At 40.1% G+C, this 16,680-nt stretch overlaps 1 protein-coding gene across 1 annotated transcript in view; it reads left to right on the forward strand.

Annotated features, from left to right (window-relative positions):
* The first annotated feature begins 9,319 nt into the window (after positions 1 to 9,319).
* The window catches only part of LOC124800576 (arginase, hepatic), a 69,986-nt gene continuing 62,625 nt past the window's right edge, over positions 9,320 to 16,680 (forward strand). The window contains exon 1 of the mRNA XM_047263006.1: positions 9,320 to 9,597. Coding sequence (XP_047118962.1) covers positions 9,457 to 9,597 — 141 coding nt within the window. The 5' untranslated portion in view covers positions 9,320 to 9,456. The remainder of the gene's footprint in view (positions 9,598 to 16,680) is intronic.

A 16,680-nucleotide genomic window follows, 5' to 3' on the forward strand; every position in this document is an offset into this window, starting at 1 on the left:
CGTCTACATCTACATCTACGTGATTACTTTGCTACTCACAGAAAAGTGCTTGGCAGAGGGTTCAATGAACCACCTTCAAGCTGTCTCTCTACCGTTCCACTCTCGAACGGCACGCGGGAAAAACGAGCTCTAAATTATTCCGTGCGAGCCCTGATTTCTCTTATTTTATCGTGATGATTGTTTCTCCCTATGAAGGTGGATAACAACAGAATGTTTTCGCAATCGGAGGAGAAAACTGGTGATTGAAATTTCATGAGAAGTCCCGTCGGAACGAAAAACGCCTTTGTTTTAATGATTGCCACTCCAATTCACGTATCATGTCTGTGACACTATTTCCCCTATTTCGTGATAATACAAAACGAGCTGCCCTTCTTTGTACTTTTTCGATGTCATCCGTCTGTCTCACCTGATGCGGATGCCACACCGCACAGCAATACTCCAGAATAGGGCGGGCAAGCGTGGTGTAAGCAGTCTCTTTGGTAGACCTGTTGCACCTTCTAAGTGTTCTGCCAATGAATCGCAGTCTTCGGTTTGCTCTACCCACAATTTTATCTATGTGATCGTTCCAATTTAGGTTATTTGTAATTGTAATCCCTAAGTACTTAGTTGAATTTACAGCCTTCAGATTTTAGCTGATTTCTTTTAGTACACATGTGAATAACTTCAAACTTTTCCTTATTCGTGGTCAATTGCCACTTTTCGCACCATACAGATATCTTATCTAAATCATTTTGCAAGCCGTTTTGATCATCTGATGACTTTACAAGTCGGTAAATGACAGCATCATCTGCAAACAATCTAAGACGGCTACTCGGATTGTCTCCTATCTCGTTAATATAGATCAGGAACAATAGAGGGCCTATAACACTTCCTTGGGGAACATCAGATATTACTTCTGTTTTACTCGATGACTTTCCGTCTATTACTACGAACTGCGACCTTTCTGACGGGAAATCACGATTCCAGTCGCACAACTGAGGCGATACTCCGTAGGCACGCAGTTTGGTTAGAAGACGCTTGTGAGGAACGGTGTCGAAAGCCTTCTGGAAATCTAAAAATATGGAATCAATTGACATCCCCTGTCGATAGCACTTATTAATTCGTGAGTATAAAGAGCTAGTTGTGTTTCAGAAGAACGATATTTTCTGAAACCTTGCTGACTATGTGTCAATAAACCGTTTTTTCTAGGTACTTCATAATGTTCGAATACAGTATATGTTCCAAAACCCTACTGCAAATCGAATTAGTGATTAGGCCTGTAATTCAGCGGATTACTCCTACTTCCCTTTTTGGATATTCGTGTGACTTGAGCAATTTTCCAGTCTTTAGGTGCGGATCTTTCTGTGAGCAAGTGGTTGTACATAATTGCTCAATATGGAGCTATTTTATCACCATAGTGTGAGAGGAACCTGACTGGTATACAATCTGGACCGGAGGTCTAGCCTTTATTAAGTGATTTAAGCTGCTTCGTTACTCCGGGGATATCTACTTCTATGTTTCTCACCTTGGCAGTTGTTCTTGATTGGAATTCAGGAATCTTTACTTCGGCTTCTTTGGTGAAGGAGGAAGTAGTTTCGGAAAACCGTGTTTAATAACTCTGCTTTAGTGGCACTGTCATCAGTGACTTCACCGTTGTTATCTACATCTACAGCTAAGCTCTGCAAACCACCATGAGGTGCATGGCAGATGGTACATCCCATTGCACCCGTAATTAGGTTCTTCCTGTTCCGTTCAGCGCGGGAATAATGACTGCTTGAATGCCTCTGTGCGTACAGTAGTTACTCTAATCTTACCGTCTAGATCCCTGTGTGAGCGACACGCAGGGCATTGAAATATATAGCTAAAGTAATCATTTAAAGCCGGTTCTTGAAACTTTGTTAGTAGACTTTCTCAGGATAGTTAACGTCTGTCTTCAAGAGCCTGCCATTTCAGTTCCTTCCGTTATCTCTATGACACTCTCCCCTGGTTTAAACAAACCTGCGACCATTCGTGCTGCCCTTCTCTGTATGCGTTCAATATCCCATGTTAGTCCAATCTAGTACGGGTCCAACACATTTCAGCAGTATTCTAGGATGCGTCACACGAGTGAGTTGAAAGCAATCATCGCAACAATGTCGCGCAAATCTGTCCGAACTTGCGCATGCCGGCTGACAGCACACAGCCGTGACTCTTGCAATGCTTTCAGAAAATGCAAGAAACGACTCCGGCAAATTGCTGCAGATTTCAATGCGTGGCCATCAACAAGTATCAGGGTGAAAACCATTCAACGAAACATCATCCATATGAGCTTTCGGAGCCGAAGGTCCACTCGTCTACCCTTGCTGACTGCACGACATAAAGCTTTACGCCTCGCCTGGGCCCGTCAACACCGACATTGGTCTATTGATGGATGGAACATGTTGCCTGGCCGGATGAGTCTCGTTTCAAATTGTATCGAGCGGATGGCGTGTACGGGTATGGAATCCACGAATCCGTGGACCCTGCATGTCAGCAGGGGACTGTTCAAGCTGGTGGAGGCTCTGTAATGGAGTGGGGCGTCTGCAGTTGGACTGATATGGTACACCTAATACGTCTAGATACGACTCTGATAGGTGACACGTACGTAAGCACCCTGCCTGATCACATACATCCATTCATGTCCATCAATTCTAGCAGGACAATGCGACACCCCACACGTCTACAGAATGGCTCCAGGAACACGCTTCTGAGTCTAAACACTTCCGATGGCCGCCAAATTCTTCAGACATGAACATTATTTAGCATATCTGGGATGCCTTGCAACGTGCTGTTCAGAAGAGATCTCCATCCGCTCGTACTCTAACGGATTTATGGGTAGCCCTGCAGGATTCACGGTGTCAGCGTTAGTCGAGTCCATGCCGTGTCATGTCGCGACACTTCTGCGTGCTCGCGGACGCCCTACGCGATATCAAGCAGATGTATCAGTTTCTCTGGCTCTTCTGTGTAAATTTAACATGAGTATGACCTTTAGTTTCATACGGTAAGCTGATGAAATCCTTCTCTAATATATCTATGAGAACTGTGGAACTGCATTGTCATGTTTGTTAGCGCCATCCCTATTGTCAAACCAGATTGCAGTAGTTTCCATTGCACCACTTTTTATTAATTAATTTCACTTTGTTCCATAGATGGGGTGATCTGTTTACTAATTAGGTCACCAGTTACAGATCTTACTGGCATTATAGGGATGCTGAGCAGCCATCCACAGTCTCACACATTTCATTAAGAAAAGTAGAGCGTCTGGTAACTGCTCTGAAATCCCTTAAGACGAAGTAAATAAAGCAACGTAATAAATTAACAACTCGGTGGAAGTAAATGAAAGTTGAGAGCATGTTGCCGGAGGTGTTCTAGTCGTGCACCGAAAGCTGAACGTCACATTTCAAGAGGTCAGCGTGTCCACAGCACCAAATCGGGCTGCTTCTGTAACACGAGACAGTTTACAGGGCGGGAAACGACAGTGCGTGTCAATCAGTGAGCAATTATGTTGCATTGCGGTGACGTTCTTCGTTACAAAATAGCCCGGAGACAATATTTGGATCTTGGATGACTTCACATGGGGAAGAATCATCGAGAAACTTGGGGAAGGACGAAGTGTGGCGAGTGTAGTACAGGAGTTTGGTGTTACTCACGGCATTGTCTCACCTTCACGGGGAGCTTTCCGAACGACAGGCACTGCTTCCCGACGGAGAGGCGGTGGTTGAGTACAGTAGCAGAAGCGACCCACGTCAGACAGGGGGTACAGTTGCAACCACATTCAACCGGACTGTAAGGCACGTAATCTCAAGCACTACAGTGGCACGGCAACTGCATGGAGATGGTCTCTTTTCCCGCCGACAAGTATGTTGTATTCCACTGAGACCTGCACACAGGCTGCACCGTTAGCGGTGGTGTCTAGGGCATAGAGACTAGACCAACGAGCAGTGGAGTCACGCATTCTTCTCGGATGACATCAGATTAAGTCTGAGTAGTGATTCTTGACGTACCATAATATGGCAACAGGTGGGGACCCAGGAGCGTTGTCGAACATGATACTGCCCCAGTTGTTATGATGTGGAAGGCATAATGTTACGTGGCCGTTCTCACCTACAGATCTTTGAACACAGCACACTCACCAGTCAACGTTATTGTGACACTGTACTTCTTTCCCGTGTTGCCTCTTTTCAGGTGTGCATTTGGCTCTGACTTCACTTTCATGGATGACAACGCACGATCGCATTGGACGGGAAAGAAAAATAGGCTTAACGCCCTTTCGACAATGAGGTCATTGGAGATGGAGCACGAGCTCGGATTGTGGCAAGGATGGGGGAGGAAATCGGTCGTGCCCTTTCAAAGGAACAATCCCGGCACTTGGCTGGAGCGATTTAACCCTTCTAGTACCACTGGGGTCAATATGACCCCATAAGCACTTTTGAAATATACAGGGTGTAAATTCTAAGCTGATAAACCCGAATAACTTGAAAACCAAGCTTCATACGAAAAAATGTGTAGAATCCAAAGTTGATTATTTTCGAGGGGGACATCTGCTGGTTCTAAAATTAGCCTACCAACCCGGACCCCTGGGGGTGGGGCGGGAGGCAACTTTAAAATTTCAAATGGGAACTCCAATTTTTTATTGCAGAATCAGATTCTACAGAAAAAACTACGTACATTTTGTCATAAACATTTGTTTTGATTCTTGGTAGTTGGCGCTGTAATTCAAGAAAATCTATGTTCTCATTTTTGTGTGGAAAATGGTTACAGATAAATAAAAAATACTTATTTACTTCGTAAATTTTGATTCGCCAAAACTAAAACTCTCCCTCTCTCCCCATAGGGTGCGGTTTGAGACAGAGGAATTAGAGTTTTACAAAAGTTGACCCAAATATTAATTTTTTCCCGCAGATTTTCTCGAATTACAGCGCCAACTACCAAGAATCGAACAAAAAGACAAAATGTACGTAGTTTTTTTTTATGTAGAATCTGATACTGCAATAAAAAATGAGCCGGCCGCGGTGGTCTAGCGGTTCCAGGCGCTCAGTCAGAAACCGCGCGACTGCTACGATCGCAGGTTTGAATCCTGCCTCGGGCATGGTTGTGTGTGATGTCCTTAGGTTAGTTAGGTTTAAGTAGTTCTAAGTTCTAGGGGACTTATGACCACAGATGTTGAGTCCCATAGTGCTCGGAGCCATTTGAACCATTTTTTGAATAAAAAGTGAGGGTTCCCACCTGAAATTTTAGAGTTGCCTCCCGCCCTACCCCCAGGAGGCTGGGGTAGGGGGCTAATTTTAGCACCAGCAGATGTCCTCCTCGAAAATAATCAACTTTGCATCCTACACATTTTTTCGTGTGAAGCTTATTTTTCGAGTTATTCCGGTTTGTCAACTTAAAAGTTACACCCTGTATATCTTCCTTGTTTTCAAAACGATTATTTTCCAAATTTATGACTTGTCTCTCTAAGTTGCTTGTGTGCAATGACATATTGTTCAGTTTTACCTTTACAACATTTTAAAATTTGTGCATGGGCTGTGCACTGAGTACCACTTCGGTCAGCATGACCCCAACCTAAATTTTTGTTTTGTTTCTTGAATGTAACATGAAAACAAAATGACGAATGTTACGTTGAACAGATATTGTACGAAACACCTGCAACAATGAAACTAACATGTCTCACTTATTCTTTATATCCACTGTTGCCATTTCTTGCCTCAGCTGTTGTATATTGCCTCAGTTGTTGCTGGTGTTTTGCCTCAGCGTGTGCAAGAACTACATTATGACTAGAAAACGTAGTAGTGCTGAGACCGGGAGGTGTGGCCGAGCGGTTCTAGGCACTTCAGTCTGGAACCGCGCGACCGCTACGCTCGTAGGTTCGAATCCTGCCTCGGGAATGGATGTGTGTGATGTCCTTAGGTTAGTTAGGTTTAAGAAGTTCTAGGGGACTGATGACCTCAGATGTTAAGTCCCATAGTGCTCAGGGCCATTTTTTTTAGTCGTAGTAGTGCTGAAATACAAACAATTTTGAATAAAGAAGAGGAATTAGCAGATATACCGTCTGATGACGATGAAGGGATTGATACTTTTATTTCTGGAGGTAGTGAATCAACTTAAGACTCTGATGAAGAAGCCGGAGATTTGGAAACTCTACTTCCTGAAGTTGCTGACATCTCAAATCAGAATGTTTTCAAGTAAGTACACATAATCTACCATATGTCTGCAAAAACTTTAATGATAGTACTAATAATAATAATATGTAAGTACATATGTAAAATAGTAATCCCATTTTTTCAGTTCGAGAAATGGAAATGAAACTTGGGGAAAAAAATCCTGTTAGATTACATGGGAGACAACCAGCATGAAATATATTGAAGACGGCTCCAGGTACGATGAGGCATACTGCTAGGAACGTAAATACTGTGCAGTCAGCATTTGAATTTTTTATGAAGCCAAGCGTTTTCCAGATTATTTTGAAGTGGACCAACAAAGAAGGTAACATTAGTTTCGGTAACAAATGGGCAGATCTTGATAGAGAAGAATTTGAATGCTTTCTTGGCCCGCTTATTTTTTGCAGGATTGTACAAAGGCCACAATGAGGGCACCGTGAATTTATGTAGCGAAGAGCCCTGATAAATTGGCTCCTATAGGGGATTTATATGAACAGTGGGTAAGCACATTACATGATGCATACGAACCACACGAGAATACTACAACCGATGAACAACTGGTAACTTTTAGGGGTAGATGTCCATTTCGCTAGTTCATCCCCTCAAAACTAGGAGAGTACGGTATAAAGATATGGGCTGCATGTGACAACACTAATTACTATGTCACACACCTGCAAGTATACACAGGGAAGGGCGAAGGCCAGCTTAGAGAAATAAATCATGGGAAAAGAGTAGTTTTAAAATTGACAGAACATTTATCCAGGTGTGCTAGAAGTGTCACAACAAATAATTTCTTTACAAGTTTGGAGTTGGCAAAGGAACTAGAACGAAAACAAATGCCTCTGCTAGGAACACTAAGAAAAAATCTGGTACCTGTAGAATTTATCGAAGCAAGGGGAAAAACTGCAGCGTCACGTCTCTTTGGATTCCAGGAATCAGCTACAATAGTCTTCTATTGCCCAAAAATAGGGTAATATAGTGACATTGCTGAGTACTATGCATTTCAGAAAGGAAATGGGCGACGGCGAAGCAGCAAAACCTATTATAATCGTAGACTATAATACAACTAAATCAGTTTAATACACAATGGACAAGTTAGTCAGGACCTACACCACAAAATGTATGATAAGATTATGGCCCGTGTTTATTTTTTATAATGTTGTGCCCTAAATGCTTTCATAATTTGTCTGGACTAAAATCGTGACTGGAATAAAAAAAACTACAAAGGAAGAGAATTTCTTCTGGAACGAGGAACAAGTCCCAAAACAGAAGGCGGCGCAGTAAAGCTTTTCTTCCTCATCCTCCTTCAGCAAAAGTGCATACCGGGGCGGTGCTCCCTATGCGAAAGTTCAGTGGATAGAAAACGTGCATAAGATGCTTTTCTTTTATCTGTAAACAACATTCTTTGTTTTAAATGTAAAGAGTTGCTTTGTTTTAAATTTAACGATATCTAAGATCAAAGATTAAGACAAGATCTGCAAATGCTCACATACATAGTTTACCTGGTTTCAATTAGTAATGTATGCTTTTATATTAGTTCATTAAAATAAATAAAATACTGCCAGTATATGCCGTGCTAATTACTTGGGGTCATATTGACCCCAGCAGTACTCAGTGTAACAAAAAACCCTGTGAGTCGGAGGGTTAAGGAAGTCGCAGGAATCTAAATCTGGAAGGCCGGACGCGGGTTTGAACCGGTGTCCTCTCAAAGGCGAGTCCAATGTGCTAACCACTGCGCCACCTCGCTCAGCGCGAGCGTATTGAACAGTGTAGGTGGGGGAATTCTTGAAACGAGAGGCTGTTCGGCGAAAGAACTGGCCAGCCCCCCCCCCCCCCCCCGACTTAAAAAAAAGCACACAGGTGTATAAATCAACTCTTGCTTATGAAACAACTGAAGAGGCCCAGTTCGTTAATGCATTCGATATGACTAATAACCGCTGGAACAATTTGGAATGTACCTCTTCGCAATGAAACCGAGGAAGACAAACAATAAATCTGTTATAAAATAAGGAATAAAGTGAAACTGAAGGAATGAGTCATCGTAGATCACACTTTTAGATGCCAGCTTTCAAGGCCGGCATTTACTGTCCGCAGCTGAGAGAGTGCGTGCAGAAAGCATGAAAATTGTCAATGATTTTAGCAAACAGAATTGTAAGGAAGATCATATTGTTATAATGACTACCCAAGCTGCTTTAAAATAAAGCGGTTTATGGTTTAAAAAAGACTTTATTACAGTCGCAACAGACGGTATTAGCTATATAACGTGTTGACGACGAGGTTATTAAGAGACGGAACACAAACTTAGAATGAAGAAGGAAATCGCCCATTTCCGTTTAGGAAACGCATACCAGCAGTTGTTTTTTTTTTAAGTGTATGCTACATACAGTACCACATGAATCAAGTCACGATGTTTATTATTGCGCTTTTACTTTGTAACAAATATGTTACTTGGCGTAATTTCAAGGTAAATACTGCTACGCACAGATGCTTCAAAACCAGTGTATTATACACACCTACTTTAACAGTTTTGTTAGTTTCCAAAGTAGCGTATATAGTAATTTTATTTTAAAATGTTGATATGCATTAAAAAGTGCAGAACTTGTAGAATTGTGTTGTAAGCCTGTTTCTTGCAATGTTAAAATTTGTTGTAGTTCTCGGGTTGTATTGGCGAGTTTCTTCTTCCCCGATAGAAAATTCTGTTACGAGTGTTTTTGCCAATTAATGGTCAGCACATGAAGATGGACTGGAAAAAATCGCGTACGGATGCCGGTAATACATTAACTACAAGTGCTTTGCAGGACAGAAAAACACGTAATTATCGAAAACCTTCATGTTTACGTGACACAGATCCTAGTACTTACGACCCATCAGCAAAAAAATGTGACGTAGACAAATATGGTACTTCCCATTCAGCGAGTAAAATTCTGATACTGAGTGGTCTGTTTAGATTGGGCAGCGAAAAAGCAGGAAAGACGGTTCTTCACGGCAAATGTGTACAAAACATTCGATATAGACAGTTTTCCTGGTCATTCACTCATTGTTGAAATATTTGGTGTCGTAATCGGACAAACAGCTGCGTGTGTGCCGTGTGTTGACGATTAGTTGGCCGCTGGTCATCGGAGTTCGACAGTAGAGCAACTGTTGTGTAAACAGTCGCACGGACATCTATAAGGACCAGTGCGATCGGCAACGGTGACTGTTTGGGGCGATCTGTCAGGTTCCGATAAGAAGGTCATCATAAGGCCAGCAGCGCCTTCTCAGTCCTGTGCCGTTCGTAGCTCCTGCTGGATGCTTTCGAAAGATGGCATCTTTTATGAGAATGACTTCGTCTGCGAAGACTGTTTTTAAATTCAGCACTCTGCTGGAAACCAAAAGAGGACTCGCCCAAAAAGTATTCACTCAGAAAGTATCAGTTATTGGCGTTCCCTTCAACAAAGGACAGGTAAGTTGTTTACGGCAGTCAGATATTTTGATTGTTGCCGTTTTGAAACAGTCTGCCATCTACTGGAGGCTTTAGAATATTATTTTTGTTTTTTTTCTTTCCGATCGCACAATGATGGTCTGCTAATAAGTTGTGTCGGAAAGTGAGTGGCAGGGAGCTAATTTTATAGTATTGTCAATCTGACGTCAAATAATTTATGTAATGTATACATAAAAATCGCGATGTAAGATATTTCTACTGATTGATGACTTATAAAAATGATAGGCTAAGCAATGGCTTCTGGCGTGCGGCCTATACCGTATCTAAAGACGAAAAAATAATGTCTTTTTCTTTAGTTTTTGGTATTCTGCATATGTCACTTACGGTATCCCACATTGTGCTATCGTAACTAATTTAAAATGTTTATTGCTTCAGCTCGGTTCCATTGGTATAAGGCCCACATTGCAGCACACAGACCAATAGACAGGATATTTGTTACTAATTTGAGTGTGAAGGCATGTTAATAAGTCACCTCAAGAGTAGTTCGTGTCAAATATTTACCTGATCATTCAAGTCAAAATTTTCGACACTGAATCACTTCACCAGCAGCGTCTCGTTGATTAAGATGATAGAACTATATTGAAAAGGTGCAGCGATCAAGCTCCTGACAGGTCATACGGTATTGATTTTTGTATTTGTGCTTCACGTTACACGCATTTAGTCATTCGTGTTTTTATTTCAAACAGAGAACACACATAAAAAATTTCATAGATTTAACTTCAAAATTGCTTACTTAATGAAATATTTCTATAAAAATCTTTCATCCCATATTTCACCGCCATAGGGGCTGAAATTCCATAAAGAGTGAAACATGTATTTTTTAAAAGTTTTAAATGAAAAGCGAAATTCCAATTTTCATAGATTTAACTTTGAAAATGCTTTCGTAATGGGATACTTTCATTTTAAAAAATGCATCTCCCATTGAATGCCCTCAGCAGCTGAATTTCCAAAAATGCTGAATCATGTATTTTTTTTATTTCTGACCGAAAAGCCAAATACCAATTTTGTAGTTCTAGCTTCAAAAATGCCTTATTAGCAATATATTTTCACAAAGCCTTTCATCCCCTATTTAACCCCCCCTTAGGGATGGAATATCAAAAAATCCATTCATAAACAATGCTTGCAGTATAAGACAAACACTCTCGGCAAATTTCAAGTTTCTGTCCTTAGTGGTTTGGGCAGGGCAATGATGAGTCAGTGACTGAGTGATTTGGAACATTGCCTTTTTATATGAAGAGAGTAAGAAAGCAGCTACTTTGAAAAAAAAAAAAGTCACTGCCCTTCCTTTTACAATGGGTGGCTGCCAGTCATATCTAATTCTTGACACCAAGCATTCATGTAACTTTATACTGATTTCAGAAACTAGTATGTCTGTCTGTTTTCTGGACAGGTTAACAACCATTTTAATATGAACATTAGGTCTACTGTTAACCAAAGTTTGGTTTAGGTGACTACTAGGATCAGTTCTGAAATATTCCTTCATTTGCTTTGTGGCTCTTTTTCAAGTAAGTTGGTGCTCTGTCTCTAACGATCTTGAAATTAGTGTGTCCTGAAGCTCCAACCTTCCTTCTCAAATAACTTAAAATGGATGTCAGCATAATTCTTTAAAAGACCATGGCAGCATTACTTTGACAGGTCTTCTCCACTTAAACTAATGCTTTATCTCTAATTGGCTCAGTGTTAATATGACGTTTATATCTGCCTTGTCATAACCTATAAGTGCACACATGTATTTTTATGGTGTTACTACATGTGTGGGGTGTTTTTTTACCCCAGTTAGAAAAAAAATATTTCCATGGAACTGTTCAGGAAATTGGAATGTACATGTATACATAACAACATTAGAGTATTTTAAAGGTATATTTAATGACTATGAAGATGTTAACATGCAGTTGTCATAATGACAAAAATAAATCTCTCTACGTAATCAAAATCATAACCGATAAATTCGTTGCAAACTGAAAATTAACATTCCTTGCATATTAACGTACAGCAAGTCTTGTGTGTAGTTTTGGTTTTTTGGTCCTTTTGTTGGGGATACACCTCACATCTCCCAGATGATGATCTAGCTCTCTTCTGTCTTGGCACTGCCACCCCAATGATGGACCTCACAGCAGATTTGATAAGGCAGGGAAAGCATTTCTTGGTGTTCCAGATGTTTTTCCCACAGAGCGCCATCCTTTCCTGTATAGATTAGATTCAGTGTTCATTCCTTAGATCCACATAATGACGTGATTCTCATGGGTGTGAAACATGTTAGAAAGTATAACATAAAAACATAAAACATTTGAATATAATACTTACTACCCTGATCATTTGTTAGGGGATTGTCAAAATAGGTGAATACAATACAGTAAACTGGAACAGCTAATATTTACAGAATAGCATGCTGTCAGAATGAAACATTGTTATGCACTATTAATAAATTTATCATACACAAAATACCTAATCTTGACTATTGTAACAAAGTGCTGTCAAAACTGAAATCTAACAGACATTTTTATTTAAGCTGGCCTAACAGTCTCTGTTAAGATATTCATCTGCCTATAGAGTAGAAGTAGTTGCCTATCAAAAATTCTTTCAAGCCCTGTTTAAATCATACTTTATCTGAAACAAAGTTTTTTATGGTTGCTGGCAATTTATTGAAAATGTATTATCCTGAATGTTGGACCCCTTTTTTGGACCAAGGAAAGTGATTGTAGGTCCTTATGTAGATTGTTCTTTTCCTAGTACTAATAATATGTATTGAGCTATTGGTTGGAAATATACATATATTACTTGCAACAAATTTCATTAAGGAATAAATATACTGAGAAGCAGTGGGTAGAATATATAAAGTTCCTTGAACGTGACATGATGTTCTTGAATTTACACCACAAATGATTCTTATTGCACACTTTTGTGCACTAAAAACTTTTGTTTGATGTGTTACCCCAGAATATAATCCCATATGACACAATAGAATGAAAGTAAGCAAAGTATTCAAGTTCTTTTGTATTTATATCTCCTACATCAGACGTCATTCTCACTGTGAATACAGACTTGTTTAAGCGCTTAAGCAATTCTGTGGTATGCCTTTCCCAACTGATTTTATTATCAAATTGTAATCACAGAAATTTAACACTGTCAATCTCTTCAATATCCGCATCCTCTGAATCATTACCATATTCATTCGCCCAGTGTTCTACATAGGAGATGCCATGTCTTTTATCGTGTTCAAATCTGAAATCAGTTCCCAAAGTGCAGTGGCTGGATTATCACACACACGGGGTATTTTTTACCCAGGCACTAGAATACACACCTCTGCTCAAAAAGACAATGCATGAAACTGAGGAACTAACACATTGTTACAAGGAGAGATAGGTGGTTGAAAGGTATGTGGAAGGTCACAGTTGCAGTAGTAGTTAACTAACAATGCTACCAACATATCAAAGCTACAGCAGGGTATGTGCTTACAGTCAATATCAGTGTCACTTCCAAATTGTCAGAAGACTCTTTCTGATAAGTGTATCTACATAAACATATTAGTAAAATGACATTGTTTGTGAAGTTGAGAGGTTTTTTTTTTTTTTTTTTTTTCACTGTAAAGATCACAATGTAGCCTAATTTTATTTCTTTTTCGAATTAGCTTACATCCTTTGTGAGACAGTTGTTTGCTGTGTCTACAATTTGGTGTATAAAACTAGCAGTGCTATAACAAAAGTGACATATATTACAAAAATGATTCCACTTTGTATTTTGATCATAATCTGGATGTTCAGTTTTGGAGTTTTTAAACTATAGCATCTTGTTTATTAAATATGTTTTGTAAAATCTCGTATCTTTCCGTCTCCCATTTCACTGATGTCAATACTGACAGCAAAATGGCCTGCAACTATAGTGTTCACTAAATGGAATTTTTATTTTTTATTCCCCCCTCTAGTCTCTGTCATTATGGTGGGTTTCTCTATTTTCACTACCACATTATAATTGCATACAATGCCCATAATGTTCTTAGTGTTGGCTGTATCGTCATTTAAATAACATACTTTCTTGAGAAAATCAAAAAGTACATACTTAAATTAGTCAAAGATATTTTTCATATCATCAATTGGAGATTGACGTACACTTAGTTTGTAGCGTGCATCTGCCGCATGTATTAGTTCTTTTGCTGTTAGTTCAGAGCTCAGTACAGCAGTTATTTTACAGTCTGTTAATACAGAAGTAGGATGAAAATACGGCTATATACAGCGTGTCCCATGTATCTTGACCACCCTAAATAACTGTTTGTCCAGATGCAAATTACAAAATGTTTCAAGCAAATGTTCTGTAGCAGTCAGGAGGACATCAGTCAGCATGATTGCCTTCATTCTATCTTTGTTTTTTACAAAGGTATGAATAGCGGTATGACGTTTTTAAATGGCACCCTGTATTTTTTATTCGATAGTTCATTTCCTCTCCTAAAGACCTATTTAAAAATGTATCACAGTGTACCATTCACTGAAACACAATGTTATTAATTACATATCACAACATTGACATTGACACTCCCAGCACTTAGTGTAGGTACTCGGGGTAATGGAACACATCCGCGTGCTGACATTAGCAGAGCACAAATGTAAACATAAGTAGAATGCACACCTGTGATTCCGTCAACCATCGTCAGTTCAAGAGTTGTGTGAGTAGACTGTACACCAATGAAGAGAAGGTAGAAATGCTACTCATCTATGGGGAATGTAAGTTAGCACAACAGTAAATGCAATACTGTTTTCTTATATATGGGTACATTTAGTACAGTAGTTCAGTCCTTTTAAATACTGTTGTGTAGAGTAGGCATACAGTAAAGGCTGTCCTTCCTGCAAACTGCATCGACATAATATTTATTTTATTGTTGTTGTTGAAGGTATGCAAAATGCTACACAGGCAGCGGAACTCTACAGAGAGTGATATCCTGATAAGAACCCACCTTCCTGATGGATATTTTCTCGTCTTGTTGCGACACTTCAGGAAATGGGAAGTTTCAACCCCCCAAGACAACGCAATCGTCGTAGCACTTGCACAGATGAAGCTGCTGAAGCTACTGTTCTCGCTTCCATTGCTATGAATCCACATGTGAGCACATGATGACTTAACACGAGATTGGCATTCCTAAAACCAGTGTACATCGTATTCTTACGCGTCACCGGTTCAATCCCTACCATGTACACCTACATCAAGAATTGCATGGGAATGATATCCAGAATCGTGTACAGTTCTGTTAGTGGGCACAGCAGCAAATCCTCGCCAACCCGAACTTCTTCTCAAATGTTCTACTTACCAGTGAATGTTCCTTCTCAAACAAAGGACAGGTAAATACAAGAAATGTGCATTATTTTTCCTGCGACAACCCACGATGGCTTAGACAGGTGGATCATCAGTGTCAATGGAGAGTTAACATCTGGTGTGGGATGCTTGGTACTACAATTATTGCCCCTTATTTCATCAATAGTAGTCTAAACGGCACAACTTGTGCCAACTTCCTCAGACAAATTCTTCCTCTTCTTCTGGATGAAGTGCCGCTAAGAACCAGAATGCTTGTGTGGCATCAACACGATGGATGTCCATCACATAATGCATTTGCATGCACGTCGTGTTCTGAACTGGAGGTATCCTGCCAGATGGATTGGTCGAGGAGGAAGAGTTAATTGGCTTGCTAGGTCTCCTGATTTAAATCCTCTGCACTTTTTTCTTTTGGGATGCATTAAAGACGTTGTCTATCGCGATATTCCAACAACTCCAGAGGACATGCAGGAACGTATTGTGCTTGCCTGTAATTCTCTTCAGCAGGCAACACTGGAAGCAGTAAATAATACTTTCATTCAACAAGTGTACCAGTGTATCGGTGTCCAGGGTCACAACTTTGAGCACCTTTGAATGTTCTACTCCTGGCAATGGTACAGTGAATGTTCTACTCCTTGGCAATGGAACAAGAGAGTCAAAGTCAATTTTGTGTTAAGTTTTTACTTGGTTTTCATTTGCTTTCTGACAATTCCAGTAAGTGGACGAGTTTGTGATCCCAGGCTCAAAGTCAGCATTGTGTTATGTAATTAATAACGTTGTGACGTTGTGTTCCAGTGAATGGTACACTGTGATACGTTTTTGAATAGGTCTTTAGGAGAGGAAATGAATTACCAAATAAAAACTACAGGGTGTCATTTAAAAAAATCATACTGCTGTTCATACTTTTGTAAAAAAACAAAGCTACAATGTAGGCAATCATGCTGATTGATGTCCCCCTGACGACTAAGGAACATCTGCTTGAAACATTTTGTAATATGCATCTGGACAAACAGTTATTTAGGGTGGTCAAGATAAATGGGACACCCTGTGTATTCATTCCATTATTACAGCAAGACCCACCATACATCTACATCCATACTCTGCAGACCGCCGCAAAGTGCATAACAGAGGGAACATCCTGTTCTCCCAGTTATTTGGGTTTCTATGTGTTCCAGCCACATATGGAGCGCAGGAAGAATGATTGAATGTCTCTGTGTGTGCTGTAATTATTCTTATCCTATCCCCACGGTCCCTATGTGAGTAATACATTAGGGGGTCATAGTATATCCACAGAGTCACCATTTAAAACCAGTTCTTGAAACTTTGTTAGTAGACTTTTGCAGGATAGTTTACGGCTATCTTCAAGAGCCTGCCAGTTCTGTTTTTTCAGTACCTGTGTGACACTCTCCCATGGATCTAACAAACCTGTGACAATTTGTGCTGCCCTTCTCTGTATACTTTCAATATCCCCTATTTGGTACAGGTCCCACACACTTTAGCAGTATTCTTGAATGGGGTGCCCAAGTGATTGTAAGTGATCACCTTTGGAGACTGATTGCATTTCCCCAGGTTTCTACCAACAAATCAAAGTCTACCACTTGCTTTGCTGATAACAGAGCCTATGTGATCATTCCATTTCATATCCCTACAAAACGTTACACCCAGGTTATATGAGTTGCCCGATTCCAACAGTGTTTCATTGGTATTATAGTCATAGGATACTACGTCTTTTTCTTTTCCATCAGT

The sequence above is a fragment of the Schistocerca piceifrons genome, chromosome 1 (assembly GCF_021461385.2).
Source record: "Schistocerca piceifrons isolate TAMUIC-IGC-003096 chromosome 1, iqSchPice1.1, whole genome shotgun sequence".
NCBI lineage: Eukaryota > Metazoa > Arthropoda > Insecta > Orthoptera > Acrididae > Schistocerca > Schistocerca piceifrons.